Raw genomic sequence first — 21304 nt, forward strand, 5'->3', positions numbered from 1 at the left:
ATACATATATATCTCATTTTACAATCTACACTCCATGTTTCTTTTTTTGGTAACTTATATTTTGTCTTCACTAACTTAAATTTTGTCTTTTAATGATAATTTTGACCAAAAGGAGTGTGAATTTTATTCTCCTTCTATATCAATATAACAAAATATTCAAAAAATATATCAATATAACAAAGGTGTACCAATTCGTTATAATAATATACCAGCTCCTTACAGTCGTGCTCTAACTTGAGATTAGTCCGACTTAGTGTATCAATAATTCAATATATGTAATTCACTTACATTTATATCAAAACTAATTTATTTAAGATATCACATAGATTAACCAAACAAATGTCTACCTGAAGTTATAGAAGAGAATTCTAACTCAAGATTTATTTGAACCAGTTTACTAATAAATGAAGTAAGTTTACTTCTATATGAGAGTGATAATACACTAGGATGATAATCTATCCCACGAGATAAACCACTAAACAACTTTATCATCTCTCAACGGTGGCAAAATTTAGGGTCTTCAATAATACAAGCCGAAGTCCAACCGCTAACAAAGATATTATATCAAATCAATGCAGAAGATCCAAGCAACAAAACATAAAAAAAATAGAAAAGGAGTAGAAGAAGATCCAAAGCAAAAGAATACAAAAATGAAAAAAGGTAGAGAAGATCCAAGAAAGCCTAGCTCTTGATGATATTTTGCAAGAAAGAAAGAGATTGCCAAGAGCCACGTGTCGAAACTTGACCCCATCTCCTCTCGTATCCGTTCACGTGGCAGACATGAATAAGCACCAACACCCACTTCATTGCCCCAGAAACCATCACTCACTTCATTCCCACTTCTTCTTCAAGATTCTTCAGATTCTTATAGTACTTGATTGAATCACAAAGCCACCTCCTTTTCTCTCAAATTGGATACCCTTTTGCCTCATTAGTACTCTATTTACACGCATTGGGAAACTGCGCCAGTTTTTAAACAAAGAAAGATCAAAACTTTAGCTTCCAATCTCCATGGTTGAATCGTAAAGGTAGCTCCTTTTCACTGAATTTGCATACCCTTTTGGCTCTTCTTTGCCTCTCAATGCTACTCTTTCTTGCAGGCCAAGTGCTGCTTTTATGAAACTGTGCCATTATCAACATCATCATAGTCAGAATAGCAATCGAGAAAGATCAAAGATGCTCCTGCGTACCCCACATTTGTACGATTCAAATGTCTCCAAATTCCCGCTCTTTGCATCATCATCACCATTTTCGACAACTCAGGCCGGTGCTTCATCGTGTATAGTAGCTCCCCCTGTTCTTGATGTTGGGTAATGTTCCTTTTATTGGCTTGAAGTTCCAGTTTTGTTGCTTTTATAAGCTTTTATAAGTTTTTAAAGGAAAAACTTGATGGGTTTTGCTTTAATGAGAATTAAGCAATTTAGTTAAGTGTGTTGGTTTTTAGTAATGTAGTGATGAGTCTTGTTATGCATAGTGAAAAGTGGTGTCTTATAAGATGGAATGATGTGAGTAATTGGGTTGATCTTGATTTTTGGATGGTTTTATTAGGTTGAAGTTGAGTAAACAAGCAACGGGCAGCAATCAGCAAGGGCTTGTGAGAAAGGCATGTTTAATCTTTCTGTAATGCAAATGAAGTTAACATTTGTTATTTGGGTTTTGCACTGTTATTGATTGTATGGCTGGACTTTTCGCATAGGTTAGACCCGGGATCATGTCATGCATAGCACGGGTAATGCGTACGGTCAGGGTGCTCAGGGAAGTGTGCTAGAGGTACTGGTTTTGTCTTCTGTATTTCTGTTTGTATAATAAATTATTAGACATGAAGATTAATACATACCTGAAAGACTGAAAGCAGTACACTAAGACATCTATCACTTCATTTGTTGGAGAATATGGAATCCCACATAGGGAATTCTAAGCCTTTGGAATGACCAATTGGTTTTGGTTAGAAAATATGCTCTTCTTTCTATTATGTTTGAGAACAGGCTAGTCATTTCAACTATGTGCGGGGCATAATTTGTGCTCCACGCACTTTTTATTTTTGTGCCTGGTACAACATGCAGTGGCATGTGACAGAGTTTGTTAAAGAATGCAGAATCCCATATTGAAGCTTCTAAGCCTTGTGTGAAAATATACAAGACCTTGTACCTTCCCCCCATTTCCAATTTTGTTCTCCTAATCCCCTTTTTTCACCATGTTTGAATGGACATAATTCACATTTTCACATTTTCACTGCTTGTGTTTATAGGAAGAAGCCCAACTGGCAGAGACCAGCCAGTCATGGAAAACTTTTCCAGGTCAGGCTTTTCCGCTGGGTGTATCAGAAGTTGATACTGGTGTCAATTTTGCCATTTTCTCACAGCACGCAACCGCTGTCACACTTTGCATTAAACTTGCAGAGAGGTGCATTCTATTTCCATTTTTTATTTTTTGTTTAGTTAATATCCAATTATGTACACAGCTACACACACATGTTTCTAGATATTGAATATCAGTTTTTATCAAATTTTATATGTCCAGCTGCGGCGTTAAATCATTAGGTGCAAGTAAGTTTCAAGTTCAATTATTGGGTTAGATCAGATTGTAGAGAGAGGTTTTCTTTGGCCATTCCTGACTTCCTGCTTTACATTCCTCTCAATCACTGAATCATCTTCTCATTTTTTTTACTAGGATTGTGAATAATCATTTCAGTCTGCGTCTCTTATTTGAATTCTTTCAACTCTGAATCACCAATGCTCCCATTTTCGGCCATAACTTCCTTTTGGATTCTTCCAGTCATCTCTTAGTACTTCACCTTCTGAGGAACTTGACTGATGAAAAATTTCTCAAAGTTCTCAGACAAGTCTCCATGAATTTGTCTAGGGTAGTTTGTTACAAGAATTGGTCTGCTTGTTCTTTGGGGACATTTACGTGTAAAACCTTTCTCCCTTGGTTGACAGAATATCTTGCTATCAAGTTTTTGAGTCATTTAAGAAAATCTGAAAGGATGTACCCATTAAGTGAAAAGCGGTTGGTGGTTGATGGGAAACTAATACTTGTGACCCTTCAGAAAAGCTGACCTTGGTTTGTTTATCTCCAAATGGTTTGCTTAGAGAGTGCTCATCAAATTATGCAAATTTGGGTTTGGGCTAGAAATTTAGAAATTGGTGTTCCTTGCTGCTGTTAGTTATTGCACATTGGGCTAACAGAAAGGCAATTATCCTGTCAACTTATTTCAAATTTTCGATGTGGAAGGTTGCAAAGATATGACAGTGGCCTTTATTCGAACAAAGTTAGATACTGTTTACTAATAGGAAACAGGGTATAGTAGAGTTTCAATTCTTCTTAGAGTCTTTGTATATGATTGGAGGGGGCTTTGACCTGAGTCTTGGTCAGTTCAGATTGTAGTTTTAGTTTGGATTTTCTAGGGCTTTATTTTTATTTCTTATTTTTTTCCCTTCAGTTCAGACTGTATTTGTACTTTAGATTTTGTAGTATTTCTTTCATTCTTTGTTTCAACCAAGAAGTTGTTTTTTTCATGAAAAGCTGCTTCCCTAAACTATATCTTTAGATTTATGGATATAATTCTTGTTTATTGCCTGTTGTTTCTAGCTATGACAATAACGCTTGTAAATTATTTTATAGCTATAAAAATGGATATATTGGTTTATATGTCCATCGCTTCTTTTCCTTCCCTTCTCTGTTTCCTGACTCTTTGTTTTAACGAATATAATTTTTGTCAGGGGACAGTTTGGAGGGCCAGATGGTGGAATGACTGAGCTGGCTTTGGATCCTAAAGAGAACAAGACAGGTGACATTTGGCACATATCTATAAAGGTAAACATTCGATTTTAATTGCTAAATTATTACGTCGCTTTCTGCTGTTCTGTGTTTTACATGGTGTTTCCCTTTAACATACATTAATCTTTTTCTCCTTCTCCATCTCCCTCTCTTATTTTTTTCTTATTGAGAGTGGAAGTCTATATCTATTCCTTCGTCTCAGTTGTCATGATGACGAAGTTCTTCATTTACAGGATTTTCCCCGTAGCAATGTCCTTTATGGTTACCGTATTGATGGACCTCAAGGTTGGCAGCAAGGGCATCGGTTTGACAGCAGCATTGTGCTAATAGATCCTTATGCGAAGCTAGTTGAAGGCCGCCGGTATTTTGGAGATTCCAGAGAAAAGTTATCTGGGTTTCTTGGTACTTATGATTTTGATAGCTTGCCTTTTGATTGGGGAGACAACTACAAGCTTCCAAATATACCCGAGGTAAATAAATTGCCCAATGTGGTTGTCAACTTGTCATTCAGTAGACAAGATAAACAGTTCTGTTGACAATTGGTCAATCAGATGGAAATTGATAGGTCCTTTCTTGCTCTTCAAATCACCCTCACCTCAACATCATATCTTATTCTTTGATGAGCAAACCCCTTTTTTTTTTTTTATATATATATATATATTTTTAATAGAGCTTTTACTCTACTCGTGGGTCCTATGAAGTAATTTTCATCTTTTAATGACAATATAAAGTTTCTACTGGTCAAATGAATGTTTTGATCACCTGTTGTGTTTCTGAGTTGAATGCAGACTTCAAAAGCATCTTATTGCACCATAACCTGTTTGTTTGCTGTTGTTTTTGCAGAATGATCTTGTTATATATGAAATGAATGTTCGTGCATTTACAGCTGATGAATCCACTGGTCTGGATCCAGATGTTCGTGGTAGCTACCGTGGTCTGATTGACAAGGTAATCATGGATTGTGGCTATGAAAAACAATATATTCATATACTGAGCCACGTTTTCTATGCAATTTCAATACCTCCGTTTGTTTCCAAGAAAATTTTAAGAGGTTTTATTTACAAAGAAACTATGATCACTTGATGTTAACGAGCTACTGCTGAAAATGTAGATAGTGTATCAGGTTTGGTCATCCTGCCTTTCACCGGTCCATTAATGGTCATCATGAGGATTCAGTTTAAATAGATAGAACCGACAATATGCTCAAGTTACTAAAGCAATGTTGAAGCTCCCAATCTATTTATAAAGTAATGCCCATAGATTTCCCAATCTATTTATAAAGTAATGCCCATAGATCTAGGTCATATAATTTCAGTTCTTGCTAAATGGTTATGGACGGACATGAATGTCATGAGACAAGACTAGTGAACGTCTATCCTTTCAAATGAAATGATCCAAGGGGGACCTAGATTCTAGATTTTGAATATTCTGAAAGAAATGTTATTTCATTGTGAATACGTGTAGTTCTTTCTTCCATGAGATCGAAGTGTGGCATGTTGAAGACAAGACATGAATACTATACTGTCTAATCATCTGTCCTTTATCATTGATTGCTATGATTTGCATAGTATATAGCTGTTTATTTGCTTTGGTGTGCTGCATTTCTCTGACTTCTCCCCTTTGTTTGAATTCTAAGATTCCACACCTTCTAGAGCTCGGCATCAATGCTGTAGAGTTGCAGCCTGTCTTTGAATTTGATGAGTTTGAGTTTCAAAGGCGTTCAAATCCTAGAGATCACATGGTAAGTAAATCAGTTTTTCATGCTCTTGCATTGATGAAAGGCACTACTTAATTGAAATGGAGTGAGTTACAAGTTACAATAAGCAAAACAGAGCTGCTTCCATGCAAACTTTAGAAGCTATTTGCTTATGTAAAACCAAATTTCCACCATATAACAGGTCTATGCAGGTTCACTTATATATGCAAGGAATAATTTTTTTGCCTCAGGGTATTATACCACGTCATTGATTTTTACTGTTTCATGGTTGGATGATTTAATACCTGAACAAACCACTACTTGATAACATATGAAAAGTTATAGATTATAAATAGACAATGTCAGCGTTTAACAGGGAGAACTAGGTAGGTTGCTTCCATTGGTAATTCTATTCACCTCCAAAGTATAAGGATCTCTCTCTCTCTCTCTCTCTCTCTCTAAGCTAATACGGAAATAATGTATATAAATAGGGAACGGATACGTCCAATACATTAGAAACTCTCTCTCTCTCTCTCTCTCTCTCTCATTGATGATCTGAGATTCCAATGAAAATCCAGACGACGATTATCTTTGTGAAATATGTGATGCTATAAATGGAATAAAACTATAAGGGATAGAAATATATCTTTTCAGCTATTTTCTGTGGTTAGGACATAAATTCAATGATGTATTGGAGGAATCCAGCTACTGAATCACCTAGTTATTCTCATAAGGTGTTCAAGTCTTATAGTCCTTGTTGCAAAGGGATGTAGTTACTGTCAGATTGATGTGCCAGGTGGTTCCAAATGAAATTTAAGCTGGTTATTCAAGATGTTGCACTTGGATGGTCTTTCCATTTGTTCTTGTGCTTTCTAATACACTAGTAAACTCAAATTGAATATTATTTAGTCTATATTCTGTTTTCTCACTTTTTAAAGCCGGTGAGCATTAAGTTTCACCGTAACCAAGTGGTCTAATTTATTTTTCCCAACGGTTTCTTTTGCTCAAGATTAATACGTGGGGCTACTCAACAATAAACTTCTTTGCCCCTATGAGCCGTTATGCGAGTGCTGGTGGAGGACCCCTTAAAGCTTCCCATGAATTTAAAGAAATGGTTAAAGCCTTGCATGGTGCTGGGATAGAGGTAAACTTTTTTTTTGCATGTGTGTGGAGCAAAGTGCCTGTAGTTGCAGTAGTAAACTGTCTTCCTTTGTGCAGGTCATTTTGGATGTTGTCTATAACCATACAAATGAAGCTGATGATGCCTACCCTTATACCACTTCATTTCGTGGCATAGATAATAAGGTGACGTCTCACTTCTCTTATGAGAATTTTAGTTTTTATTCTTGTGGTTTGAATATTTTTCCTCAATGCCGAAAGATGTTAGGCTGAGTTCGGTTGACATTTCTACTCGGACAATATTTTTCAGAAAAGAAATTAACATATCCTATCAGATTTTTCTTGTTTGACGATGCATCCTTCCTCTATAGGTTTATTACATGCTGGACCCAAACAGTGGCCAATTACTGAACTTCTCGGGCTGTGGTAATTCAATTGTCTTATCTGTCTCTTCTTACCCCTCAATTTTCTGTTTACTATAAAAATTATTATGTGGCTTATTATTTTTAGTTTACAATTATATATGTTTTGCCTTTGATAGTTGGTGTTCTCCTTTTGGCACTACCAAGGAAAAGACATGTGTTTGATATCAATGATATTGTTATGACATGTGAAAGCAAAACAGGATTGCCTTCTCATAAGCATATGTAATTCTCATAATGTTTATTCTTTTGGGTCTCCAGGGAACTCATTTAACTGTAACCATCCTGTTGTTATGGAGCTCGTTCTCGAGAGCTTAAGACACTGGTAAGTACACAATTCAGAGAGTTCAGAGCGCTTACTTTATTGCTAGCTGCATTTTCATTTGTTTTTGTGTTTGTTTTTTCTCTTTTCTTTCCTTTTCTCAACACCAACATATAGTTCTTAGCTTTTATTATGCAGCCACCTGCTCACTCTTTTGGTATCTTTTATTCATCTGGTGAATGGCGTTAATTATATTTCTACTTGTTATTTTATTTTATTTTATTTATTTATTTATTTATTTTTTAAAGCAACACACTGAAGCGTGGAAGTTTTCATTTTTGACTTTGTCAAGGGGAACCCAAAGGCTTCCTAGGCCCAAGATAAACCCCTTCGGCGCATGTGAAATGCTCCAACTGTGCATTGCAGCACAGTGCCTCGCCACTTTGACAGCTTCGGGGTTCGAACCTAGGTTGGGGAGCACACCCAACTAGGCAAGAACCACTAAGCCACTTGCAGTGGTTGCGTGGAAGTTTTCATTGTAGTCAGCCAACTGTGATTAACTGATAAGGCAATAACAGTCCACCATCTGGATCAATTCTGGCCACTAAATTCTTTCATTATCCTTGAGAAGATTATTGGACATAGATTGTTTATTACTCGAGTGGACCTTTCATCCACCCTGGCCTTTTGTGTTTTTACTGTTTCATAATTATATGCCTAAAACTTATTAAAACAGAGTTAATATTTTGGCCAAAGCTTATCTAAAATGATTAAATTTCAAATTCTATTACATCTATAGTCTTTCTTTGTTGATTTTGGTTATGAATCGCTAGCCAATATCAAGCTTCTTACATTCTCTTTTGTTACACATTTTCAGGGTCACTGAATATCATGTGGATGGATTTAGATTTGACCTTGCTAGTGCTCTTTGTCGGGGAACAGATGGAGCTCCACTTGATGCGCCGCCACTTATCCGGGTAAGTTATTTGTAGAAGTTGGATACAGACATGCACATATGCATGTATACTAATCACATGTATATCGTTGGGGATTGACAGATTTTGCTAGTTTATATTCTAATACTTTCCCACATGTGAATCTCTTCCCACCACTAGGGAGTCTAACATGTGGAATCAAACATAAATTTGGAGATCATAATTGGGGAGTTGTATAGTTATAAGTTTTGCACATTGTTATGAACACATTACATAGTGCATTATGATGTATGTTCTCTAGCAGTTGAGTTTGCCTTCTATTTATTGCATTAAGATTCCAGAAGTGCAGTTGGGAGGATATACTTAGTTTTTTGTTTGGTTTGTTTTTGGGACCAGGCTATCGCAAAAGATGCCATTCTATCGAGATGTAAAGTTATTTCTGAGCCTTGGGATTGTGGAGGTCTTTATCTTGTTGGAAGTTTTCCAAACTGGGACAGGTAATCATGTTACAAATCCTACTTATTATTAAAATATAATATGTGTAGAATTTATGGAAATGACATGAAATTTTTTAACTGAACTTTACAAAATGCTGAAAAATAGTAATGCATCGATTAAGCAACAATTAGTTCTGTGATGAAAAACACATATAAGATTATCGAGGCACCAGACCTTCAAAGAAGCAACCATTTCAAGAGTACTTGACTGTCACTAATCTATCTAAAACTGATGTTCAATAACACATCTCACTAATACATAAAGAACTTAGAAATATTGAAATTAGTTATAAAAGAGTTTCTTCAAATAGAATTTTGTGTGAATAAGAAAGTTCGAATGGCTCATCTCCATTACTTATGAGATTCCTTAAACGCAGGTGGGCCGAATGGAATGGAATATATCGTGACGACTTGAGGAGATTTATAAAGGTAGTTCCATTAGATGACAATGATCCAACTCAGATGGGTCTACAACTCATTCATGTTGTTAGTTAAAGTAAAATATCCAAGAACTAAGCAATGGATGTCAGGAATACATAGACATTCGGATTGGAAGGAATCTCCTCTCAAATGAATTAAGAAATATGGGCTAAATCTGATGATAAAGGGTTTGGATGTATTTGGATGAGTTTTCAGTTTTAGATAAGTGGATACTGTTTAAAGCATTATCATAAATGCGATGACAATTACTGTTCAAGTTTTGGTGGTATAATAGTAGATGGTTGTTGATTTGTTCTTTCTTTCGACAGCTGTGAATCTAGGCACATTGAGTTATAAATTGCATATGCACACATATGTATCCTGTTTTCAGATCTTTTATTAAGTTCTGTTTATACAGGGAGACTCAGGTATGAAAGGAAGTTTTGCAACTCGTGTTTCTGGATCTGCTGACCTTTACAAAGTAAGCATGGGTGTTTCATAAATTATTGTTGAATAGTGGCTATTACCTTTAATTTCATTTCTTGTTTTATGACTATCAAACTTGTTAAGTGGGCTCTAATCTGAATTTTATATTCCCACGGGATAATTGGTTCGAGATTAATAAATTCAACAACACTGACCATGGAGATGGGATCATTAAGGGAATTAAGAAGTAGTGCCTATAGTTCTATTGTCTTGGCTTGATGTTGGAGATAGATGCCCAAGTTACAATGAAAAGGAATTCATGTTAATGTAGCTGCACATATTTCTTTTCCACAAATTATCCTTTTGTATCACTAGCTATCTTGACTAAAACTGGCAGAACACCAGATACCCTCCTTACTAGGATGCTTTTATAGAGATTCAACGCAAGTACCCTCATGCTCATGCTTAACATTATTGAATGTATATTTTTCTCTTCTAGTTTCTATAGGACCCCTAAATATAATGTTTAAAGTTTCTCTTTTCTATAACTTTGTATAATTGGAAGTAGCAGTTACCTGATGCTGCAACCTAGAATTAGTAATATTAAATTTCTTTTATCTTTTGATGCTACCTAGCAATTTCATAATGTCAATGTTGGATTATTCTACTTGGTTCTTGATCAAAATCTGTGATATGTTTCTGGCTTTCTTGGAAACATACTATTATCTAGTAATGAACATCTAGCTTGCATCTCATTATTAATTACTTCAGATTTTTTTGAGCTCAGAGTCCATCTGTTTTTTGCATTTATTCTTTTGGTGCACCAGGGTTCTTATTTCAAGGAATCTGTGTTACTTCTATATTGATTGCATGCTTATATGTTCTAATAGTTTTCACTCGTTCCACAGACGAACAAGCGCAAGCCTTATCACAGTATTAATTTTATTATTGCACATGATGGGTTCACACTATATGATCTCGTTTCATACAATTTCAAGGTACTCTGTCTTTCCTAAGATATCAGAATTTGCCATTTATTGCAGTCTAGTCATGCATTCTTCTCATGATTGTTAGTTTTGTAGCACAATGATGCTAACGGAGAAGGAGGAAATGATGGAAGTAATGATAATCTGAGCTGGAATTGTGGTTATGAAGGTATGCTAAAATCTGATGCTTGGTCCCTCATATATTCTGAACGGATCTTAGCTTTGATGTGTTATTTTGAAGACTGAAATATTGTTATCAAAATGTCAAGTCTATGGGACTAAAAGTCATAGGCGATATTGTTCTCAAGTCTGCAGAACAAACCTTTTGTGGACTGATGTATTGTTTCCAAGTCTGGATCTTTGCTTTCATTTTCCAATATTTGTCTATTTGTAAGGGCCGTGGTAGTGTGTATGAATTTCTATTCACAAATATTGGGTATGAAATAGCAATTACCAAATATGATTTTGTCAAATAGCAGTGAACTAGTGGTTTACATGCATATGCACTAACTTATGAGTTACGACAAAATGTCCCGATTCTCTTTATCATACATTGTGCATCTATTGCTTCAAAATAGGAGACAGACTTACTTCTGCAAATGGGACATGACAGTTCGTTAGTACCACTTGCCATGCTTGACATCCATATATAGAATGGTTAACCTTGGGGCTTGACCCTTTGGTCTTAGATCCAAGGCAGTATTCGACACAATTTGTGTATTGAACTAAAACTGCTTAATTGTCAGGCAGGAAAGTGGGTTAGAAAACCCAAGATGCAGCATTAATTTGTAGTTATCTTTTTCATTTTATATTTTCATATTTTCCATATGGTGAAATCTTTTTACTTTATCTATATTTAATTTCCAGGAGAAACCGATGATTCTACTGTTAAAGCTATACGCTCCCGGCAAATGAAAAACTTCCATCTGGCGTTGATGATCTCTCAGGTAAACATGCTCAAAACCAATTTCGTGTGTCATATTCATGCATATCTTACGTTTTGTTTCAGTTTTTCTTGTTTAGACATTACCTAAATATTGTGAAGCTGAGATATCTGTTTTCAAAAATTCTGATTTTACCTGATATTTCTGATTTTGTCAGTATTGAAAATTGTTATACCTCCTGGTCCTCTCAAGAGTCTTCTCCTGTCTGTTGATTGGCACTAAATAGATTTAAAATTCTCCTCTTATCATTCTTTCTGGGATTCTAGCTGCATTTGATTTCCCCAAAAAATTTGAATTGTTATATGCCACTACCAAACATTTAGTGTTGAATTATTATTTTGACTCCATTTTTCCAGGGAACACCAATGATGATGATGGGAGATGAATATGGGCATACTCGACATGGAAATAACAACAGTTATGGACATGATACTGCTATTAACCATTTCCAGTGGGGACTGGTAAGTTACTTTAGTTTTGGCTTTCGTTTCAGCTTTAGCATAGATGAATGACATGGAATAATCTCATGGCATGGCAGTTGGAATCACGGAAGAATAATCACTTCCGGTTTTTCAAAGAGGTGATAAACTATCGAAGAACACATCGTGTATTTGGCCGTGATAGATTTCTTGAGAAAGTAATCTCCTTGTTATTCTTGTTTTGCTCTTTTGACTCATTCAATGATAAGCATCCTCTTCTCCTAAGAGTCACTAAACTTTGATTCGTGCAGAGTGATGTGACATGGCATGAAGGCAACTGGGACAATTATGAGAGCAAGTTTCTTGCATTTACGTAAGAAATTACTACTGTCTTCAGTATTAAAGATATCTGATACAGTAATCTGGATTTTTTAAGATATTGTATGAGGGGAGTGTTGTAGAGTTGTTTGTGTTATTGGGCAGCACCTTGGTACCACGATCTTGCTAAATGAATTTTTTTTTTTTTTTTGGGGGTTTTCTTTCTTTTGGAGAAATGGTTTATGATTGTCCTGAAGTCAGTAAGATACTTTGTTTTCTTTCACTTGGATTGATCCTAAACAAAATTTTAGATGTCCTTTCATTCTGATAACTCCTGAGACTGGATACCCGCCGGGGGGGGGGGGGTGGGACATGAGATTAGCTATGGTCTTATGCCTAAATTATACTACAACAGCTCACTCTGTTTAATGGATAACATATCTATGGAAATACTTCTTTTGCAGGTTTCATGACAATAATGGAGGAGACATCTACATGGCATTCAATGCTCATGATTATTTTATTGAAGTTCCGATCCCCTCACCACCAGAAAAGAGGATTTGGTTTCGTGTGGTTAGTTATTTCCCACCTTAGTATATATATCTAGCTTTGTAGCTGCCTTTACTGCTAACCTGCATCGTCTTCACTTGCGATTCTTTCTTTTTATACTACCACCCTCTATGTTTTTGTTTGTGACCATGCAATTGCTTTTGCCCTTATGCTGTCGTGCATAGTAATCAGCTTAGTCGGTATTTATCAACTTGTGGAGATGAAGTTTCCTGATCTTATTTTGTGATTATGGAGATACAAAGAGAATAGAAGTATGCATGTTCAAATTTTGTCCAGTGCTTCCTATTACCGTACTTTTATCAAGTTATCATCCATGTTGAATATCAGAAGGGGTTTTGAGAGACCAAAACCAATTTGGTGCTGCATGAATAGTTCTCTGTTTTTCATTGAATACCTTCCATATTCCATAACCTTCAACCTCTTTTTCCCCTTTCACTCTGATATCTTTATATTACTTCTTGTATTTCATACTACCTGTAATGTATGAGGTTTCTGGTGTACAGTACTACAGATACTGTAACCTTTCACTAAAGTAAGCTAGCAGGTATATTCATAGATGGACTTTAGGCTACATGTATGCCAAATAAAACATAGATGGGCCTCCGAGAATGCTCTGCTTTCTTTTCTTTTGGTTTGCCGCTTTTCAGTTACTATTTTTTTCAATACAACTCGACTGATAACAAGTGTTGTTGGCAGGTCGACACTAATCTCGAGTCTCCCAATGACTTTGTGCTTGAAGGCGTCCCAGGCACTAGAGGCACTTACAACATGGCCCCTTACTCCTCAATTCTTCTTGAAGCAAAATGATCAGACGACTCGGAAGCTGCTTGCTGATGAAGTTTTCAGATCATGTGAACGCTGGTTGAAGGACTGCTAATTCTATCTGGGACACATTTTACTTTGAAGTCCTTAAATTCTAGAAATCCACTTTCATATCACTGGAACAATAAAGTAGTTTTTATGTTGGAGTAGTTCAGAACTTCTGATCGCAAATAAGAAACTGTCGGCTTCCACCTTGTATATTCAGAGGGAGCTAGCTGTGAATGCTTGTAATTACTCTTAATAATCACATAACCGATCAGTGGGATGATATAGGTTACCACAATAATACCAGAGGCATGAACTACCTTTAGTCACCAAATGTCATATAACCTCTGTTAGTAATTTATCCAATAATCAACGAATGAAACACACTGACGTCTTTTCAAAAGTATTCGTGAAAATCTTAGAACACGAGATATATATAATACCTGAAAATATTTTTATGAATATAATACAAGATGTATATAATACATTTTTAAGAGTATATTCATCTCGTATTTTATTAACTGTACATATATGGAGTTTTCCATATTTTCATGATTTGTCGGTTGGCATATGGAGTTTTCCATGTTGGGAGCCAGTTCCAGTTTTCTCAATATCCTTTGTTTTTCACAAGCATTTCATTTCATGAATGTGTTGCGTATATGGGTCTGCCAGTGTGGAGGAATTTGAATGTTACTTCCTTCTCTGATTGTGATCCATGCACGATGCAAAATGACTTAGCTGCCTGACATCAACAAGTGAATGACAGGGAAATGGTGATTCATGTGTTATGCCCATCTGCCTGACATCAACAGCCGTAGCCTTCCATCCACATCTGTGCTCGAACTCAACTGGAAAGAGTTTGCCTTCTCTAAGCAAAGAAGGAAACCGTTGTCGAAAGCCAGCTCTAAGTTGGACGACAACCGAAAGCCCAAAAAAGCTTTGATGGGTGATAGTTCTGAAGACCTAGATTACACTTTCCACTAGGTTTCGCCCCATCGTTTGTTGTACACTTTCGTCTGCTCTAATAATTCTCACGTATCATACACACACTTTATATGTGATTAACATATCGATGATCGATTCCATTATACATATGATGGTGCATAATGACATCGTGTAAACTGTAATATGTCTTCTAACCACCCACCCACATACCTAAGAAATATCTTTGTGCAGTTACAATGACACCACGGCCTAGAGCTAGCTAGTGTTTTATGGCATGTGAAATGTGTGACTTTTTTCAAACGAGTCATTACCATTTCCAGAAGCAAAAGCAAAAAATGCAAAGGGTTTCTAGTTTTCTCATTTGGAATGAAAAAGTTTCAGCTTACTGAGTGACTCTGTCTCCCTTGCTTTTGAGGGTTTTTTTTTTTTTTTTTTTGTGGCTCTGATTTATGATTTTCCATATTAGAGAAAAAAAAAAAAAATCTGGTCTGCTAGGGTTGAGAGTGCAGCAGCCGTGGTTGGTATGCCACCTCTAGTATCTTCTACATTATCATGGAGGCTCTTGTGGGTTTGTGCCTGCTCGTTTCTTTTTTGTACCTTGGCAGTGATGGTGGCGGACTTGCAGAAGGCCCGGTTTTCGGCGCAGAGGTCTGCCATGAGGTTGGTGGTGGTGGTGAATATTGGGGTTTACCTTAAACCGAGAGCATGATTGCGTTTGTAGGATGCATAAAAACTCAGCAGTGTACTCGGTCACAGTTCTAGTGCATGCCTTGGACGCACTCGATATATATACAATACACAATCTATTCATAGTTGTAACGCCCCGATTTGCACCTCTTCAAATCGAGTACGTTACAGTGCCACATTTTCTTAGAACTTAAGCTAAGCTTCTTAACTCAAATCCTAAGAACCCTCAAGGCAAAGAAGAAATTGAAATTTATTTGTAAATGTAAATCACGAAATTCAAATGTAGAAGCTTTTATTGAAAATGAGGTGAAAACTATAAAACAGTTAGAATTTTTTATTTTTTTAACAATTACAAGTCCTTTGAAAACAATTATCGAATATTAGTCCAGTTCAAGTCCGAAGGATTTGCAAGAGAGGAATTTTTTTTTTTTTTTTTTAAGAAGGGCGGTGCGGCTGCCCTCAAGTCTTGATTAATAAAACCGAAGAATACATAGGGATGACATGGTGCCTAAACCCCTGATTACAATATGCATCAAGAGAACTTCATGAGATAATAACAAGAGTCTCAACTAAAACAATGTATTCTAGCAAGCACCAACTAGCGAAGAGTGCTCTACTGGCTACTCTATTCGCTTTACAATTGTGGTGACATACCGGAAAGATAACTCTATTAAGAAGAAACATCATTACAAATAACGCAGCTTTCCCACTATGTTGCCACTGAAATCCAATGACACTTAGTTTCATCCTGCTACTAGGAGGCAGCGACCATTTGACCAAGCAAGGAACTCGCCGTCTACCTAGAGCAGACACGTTACCGCCACTAGGAGGTTGCGACCATTTGCCAATGCAAAGAACTCGCCGCCTACCTAGGACAGACAAGGCACACAAGGTGCACAGACCGACACGAAGCCCAACTCGTCCTACCAAACTATGGCAGTGACTTATTACCAACAAAACATCAACTTGAAAATAAAAACTAGTAACAACAGCCCACCAACGAGGGCCCAACAGCACAAACTCGGCCCAACCAACTCTCATCCCAGCAGGGGACACCCACGCTGCATGCCACCACACCCGCCGCCAGCACACCAGTGTCATCCACCCTCCACCGCGCCGCTGCACCGCATCACCACGCCACCGCATCAAAGCAACACGCAGACGCACTGCAGCACCACGTCGCAGACAGCTGTAAACCAGACCAGAAAACAGAGCCCAGATCCCAAGGAGGAGCAGATCCAATTGGAGACCGTTTCCAGTAGATCGACGCCCAATCAACAACCCCGATTTCCGGTTATTCCCTGACACCAATCGCCGCCGGCCAACAGTAACCCAGCGGTGCGCCTCACCTGCGCTCACCAACAATCCGAGAGGGTTCGATCGAGATCGATCCACCCAGCCCGAAAGCCACCACCCTTCTATCTTCCCTGGACCACGCTTATGCCAGAAGATCCCACCGGTGTGCACAGATCCGTCGAAGGCCCGTCCGACGACAACGCCATGAAGACGTGCCGCCGGACGGAGCATCACACTCTCTCAGAAACACCAGGCGCGTGAGGCGCGTTCTCTATAAAAGATTTCAATCCTTTTTTACGAACACTCACAAACTCGATAAACAATTTAAGTTGGAGAAAAGGAAATAAGAGCGAGAACTTGTCATGAAAATTTAAAGTACATGGTAACTAAGCCACACCCTGCGTCATCCAGCTATCCCGTCTTAGTACACAGTACCTGCATCCACAAACTGTTGTAGGGGTGAGCTTTCATCCTTGCTGCTCAATAAGACTCTACCCCAGGTAGGTATAAAATAATTAAATAATGGTACCAGCAAAGTAAGAGAAATGATGCGTATGATAAAATGTTCGAAATCACAAACCTTAGTTTGTTTATAAAAATATAGTAGAGCCCAAAAGAATGAAACAGACCTGATGACTGATCTCGATGCCAACTACAACCTTTCCACGATTAGTATCGTTTACACCGACAAGGTTTAGCGAGAATGTCCACTTACGCCGTATTACCTAGAAGCAGTGCCACACCTCAAAGGATGTTATACACTTTTCAGTCCATACAGCCCCTCCCAAGGTTTAAGGGATCGAAGCCCAAGAAAGTCACTATGCTCCTCTCACTCTCAGGTCATTAAACAATATCTCATAGAAAAATCGAAAACACATTTTTCATGCATCCTTAATTTCTATAAAATTCATGAATAAAAGTTACTCACTGAGGCGAGTTCATAATCCCCTATCTGGAATATTGCAGCTTTATTTACTTTTCTAGGCCAACACCACCACATTTCACGTTTCGGGTCCGACAACAATTCATTGTCATTCCAATATTTCTAATTAATATTTCTAATTGACAGCACTAATAAGATCATACCAATTTAACTTTTTTGAGGTAGGGCCAAATCGGCTGCCCTTAAGCCATAACCATTGATGAAATCATAGAAGACAAGGGGGGGACATGGTGCCTAAACCCCGTATGACAATAAGCTTTGAGAGAAAATCCCGAAATAATATCAGGATTCCCTACTAATCCTGTGTATTCTAACACGCACCACTTAGCAAAGAGTGCATCATTGGCTACTCCATTTGCTTTACAATTTTGGCGACATACCGGAAAGATAACGCTCACGCGGAGCCATAATACAATAATATCAACTTTCCCACTATGTTGCCACCGAAAAATAAATTCGGTAACACTGAATTTCATCCTGCCACTAGGAGGTTGCGACCATTTGACAATGCAAGGAACTCGCCTCCTTCCTAAACCAGACATGGCACTCAAGGTGCACAGATCGAGACAAAGCCTACCTCGTCCTACCAAAAATTGATAGTGACTTATTAATGGCATAAAGCCAACAACTACTAGAAAATAAAAGCAACACTGAAAAGAAAAAAACCAACAAACAAGAGCCCAAAAGTTTGGTCCAAGCCCAAACAAAAATCAAGACTGCAAGGAGAAGGCTGCGGTCCATAACCCAGACCCACAGTTGCCTCTGCACACCTACCACCACCGTCGCACTGTTCTTCCCCCCGGTAAGGCCTTCCCTGACGTGCCTTCAACATCGCACCACTATCCAAGGTCGAAATAGACTACCCAGCCCATCTCTCATACGAGAGCTCGGACCATCGCCGAACCAACCAACCCAACCAGCGCCATTCTGTCTCAGACCAAAAAAATACCAGATCCGAACTCTTCCTATCTGGGATACTAACACCTGTTGCACAGTGATCTCGAGCATCCACAGACCTCGTCTCCCTTCCACAGTCACACGACCGCATAGCCAGAGAAGAGGCTGGGGACGGCGCCGATCGATCCATCCGTAGCCCACCACTGCACGCCACATCGATTCAGCCTTCGCGAAGATCTCAACCCAGTCGACCCCATCAAACCACCACTGCGACCCCAACTCCTCCAACTTCCTTGCCATCATCTTGATCCGAGTTAGGACTGAGGACATCACCCCAAGCCAATCAGCCACAAAGGCTTTTGAAAACAAACGCCGTCGGACGGAGGAAGAAATTTTTGTGAAGAAACCCTAGCGGGAGGATGAGACAGAGAGAAAAAAATATGTATACCAATTTAACTTTACCAAGAAATTCGAACGGACATTTTTCCTAAGCTTTCGAAATTCCAATGTATCACAGACATGTATATGGACACCCATATTCATATTCAAATTCAATCAAATTCATGATTAGAAACCAACCCAGAAAGGCATCCAAATCAAATATCTTTACAATTGGTTTGGTCCATATATGTATCAAAAGGTTAAATCTTGGAAAACACTTGACAGTACGCCAAGTTCCTGATTTATAATCATGTCCCATCAACCCATTGTTCTCTTAATATACCAATTGATATCAATTAAACCAAAGCCAATGCAGTTCCAGGGAACGGCATAACACTAAATTAAGTAGAGAACCCACACTTATAATCCCTTTCTTAGTTTCCCTTAACTCTTACCAGGTTTAACACCTCTACTCGACTTAGATTAAATTCCATACAATCAATAGCAGAAACAAGTTCAACAACAGAACTTTACGACAATTACCAAAGACAGCTATTTGCTTAAAGTTTGGTGTACAAACCCATATAGGCATATACTAGTTCACCACTCAGACACTTAACAATCATGCTTGATCCCAGTTTGATTTCCATTCAATTAATTCCCAATTAACCCAACTCTCAACGGAGAATTACATATTTGTTCTAAGGATTTCAATTTACCTTGAAAAATCAATTTGAGCTTACTAAGTTCTTCAGTGCTCATCGACCTGCAAACCATGCTCTCTGGACTTTCAGCCGAGCTGATCCAATTCCTCTCCTTCCATGACAAGTGCAGTAAACACCCGCGCATCAATTCTTGTTCTAGAACTAAACCAGCGTCGGAATCGATCCAAAGGGTCGGAACGAACCACTAGTCTTTGTCTTTTGAGCGTTCTTAGCTTAGCACTCCTTAATTATAAATCTTACTATATGAAAATTACTCTGCCATATATCTTTAAATATATATATAAATTGGTGGAGAAAACTCCCCATCATAAGTTCATAACCAAAATAATCAAGATTGAATACACCTACGGAGAGATAAAACTCTCATGTATTCTTATTACAGAGAGATAAAACACTAGTTAATTATTGTACAACTTCCATGTAATATTACAGGGGTTTTCCCGACAAGTAGACAAGTAGTATCATTATTCAGTTGAGACTAGTATAGCTTAGAATATATATGTTATTCAGTACTACTTCATAACTATAGAATCTCCGTTTTGTCCTAGTACTGATACGGCCTGGGCTCCAAATCCACCATCAACAATCAAATTCTGGCCGGTGATCAACGCCGAGTCCTCAGAGGCCAAGAACACCACTGCATCCGCCAGGTCTTTCTCCTTCACCGGCCCATATTGGCTTCCTGTATAAACCGCCGCCATTATCTTGCTCAGCTCCTCCGCCCCAAGCTTATAACCGGCGATGAACATCGGCGTCGCCACCAGACCCGGCGACACGCAGTTCACGCGCACCCCATGCTTCACCAGCTGCACACTCGCCGACCTCATCAGCCCCAGCACTGCGTGCTTCGACATCGTGTAGTCCGTCACGCCCTCTGTCCCGCATTCCGCCACGAAGCTCGCTGTGCACACTATGCTGCCTTTGACTCCTTTCTCCACCATCGCGCGAGCCGCGTGCTTCACACACGCAGCCATCCCGCGCGCGTTCACTGCCATCACCTTATCGAATGAGGACAGATCCAGCTCCAGCACAGTTTGCACCGACGAGGAGTATATTCCCGCGTTGCTGTACATCACGTCGAGGCGGCCATACAGTTTCATAGTAGAGTCAACTAGGTATTTAACCTGGTCCTCGTTGGCAACGTCGCAGTGGACGTAGGTGCAGCGGTTGGAGCCGATCGATGCGGCCACTTCTCGGCCCTTGGCCTCTTGCACGTCGGCAATCACGACAGCAAGAGCGCCATGATTTGCGATATGGCGAGCCGTGACTGCTCCGATGCCGCTTGCTGCGCCGGTGACGATGGCCACTTTGCCATGGAGCTTTTGCAGCGGTACTGGTATGGCCTCAGTCATAGTGTTGAGCTATAGTAGTATTAGAGCTTCATGTATTAGCAGAAGACTGTTATATAAAGCGCAGAATCATGAAAATTACACAGCAAAGTTGCAATTTAGAGAAATTGGACTTTGTTTTAGTTATCAAATGATTGATGGGAGGACCATGTTCATTTTTTCCTTGGACAATAACTCAACGTTTTAAATTCACTTTTTCTTTCTATTATATTATCTTTCAAAATAACAGCAGTAGTTGTTGAAGTGTTTCAGCAATGATTTAAATTTCAAAGTTAGGTATGTAATGTAGGCATGTAGTGTCTGGTAAAGTTAAAATTTCATAGGTGACCGGCCACAAGTTGTACATTACTTATGATTTTCTATAGGCATGTAGTCATAGATTCATAGGTGACCACAAGGCACAGTTTTAGCTGCAGAGGTCTGCCATAAGGTTGGTGGTGAATACTGGGAGTTTCTGACTTGATATAAATTTACACAAGC

At 38.4% G+C, this 21304-nt stretch overlaps 2 protein-coding genes across 2 annotated transcripts; one reads left to right on the forward strand and one right to left on the reverse strand.

Annotated features, from left to right (window-relative positions):
- Positions 1-812: 812 nt before the first annotated feature.
- LOC133743160 (isoamylase 3, chloroplastic) lies at positions 813-13902 on the forward strand. The gene is made up of 25 exons (XM_062170987.1): positions 813-1028; positions 1101-1310; positions 1549-1603; positions 1702-1770; positions 2249-2403; positions 3723-3816; positions 4014-4250; positions 4624-4728; positions 5417-5521; positions 6486-6620; positions 6695-6781; positions 6967-7021; positions 7279-7342; positions 8157-8256; positions 8611-8711; positions 9089-9140; positions 9550-9612; positions 10466-10555; positions 10640-10712; positions 11411-11490; positions 11844-11948; positions 12026-12124; positions 12218-12279; positions 12689-12797; positions 13491-13902. Exons 2-25 carry the CDS (start codon positions 1117-1119, stop codon positions 13599-13601), a joined length of 2400 nt encoding a protein of 799 aa, XP_062026971.1. The 5' UTR covers positions 813-1028; positions 1101-1116; the 3' UTR covers positions 13602-13902.
- A 5836-nt stretch (positions 13903-19738) lies between these two features.
- On the reverse strand, positions 19739-20976 carry LOC133745804 ((-)-isopiperitenol/(-)-carveol dehydrogenase, mitochondrial-like). The gene has a single exon (XM_062173939.1). It carries the CDS (start codon positions 20825-20827, stop codon positions 19988-19990), a length of 840 nt encoding a protein of 279 aa, XP_062029923.1. The 5' UTR covers positions 20828-20976; the 3' UTR covers positions 19739-19987.
- Between the last annotated feature and the right edge of the window lie 328 nt (positions 20977-21304).

The sequence above is a fragment of the Rosa rugosa genome, chromosome 4 (genome assembly GCF_958449725.1).
Source record: "Rosa rugosa chromosome 4, drRosRugo1.1, whole genome shotgun sequence".
In the NCBI taxonomy this organism is placed as follows: domain Eukaryota; kingdom Viridiplantae; phylum Streptophyta; class Magnoliopsida; order Rosales; family Rosaceae; genus Rosa; species Rosa rugosa.

What these genes read in the sequence shown, in the direction of transcription:
- LOC133743160 (XM_062170987.1), top strand. Translation starts at nt 1,117, where the DNA reads ATGAAACTGTGCCATTATCAACATCATCATAGTCAGAATAGCAATCGA. An exon ending in TTTGGCACATATCTATAAAG is followed by an intron (nt 3,817 to 4,013) that starts GTAAACATTCGA and finishes CTTCATTTACAG; the next exon opens with GATTTTCCCCGTAGCAATGT. An exon ending in AGTTTTCCAAACTGGGACAG is followed by an intron (nt 8,712 to 9,088) that starts GTAATCATGTTA and finishes CCTTAAACGCAG; the next exon opens with GTGGGCCGAATGGAATGGAA.
- LOC133745804 (XM_062173939.1), bottom strand. Translation starts at nt 20,827, where the DNA reads ATGACTGAGGCCATACCAGTACCGCTGCAAAAGCTCCATGGCAAAGTG.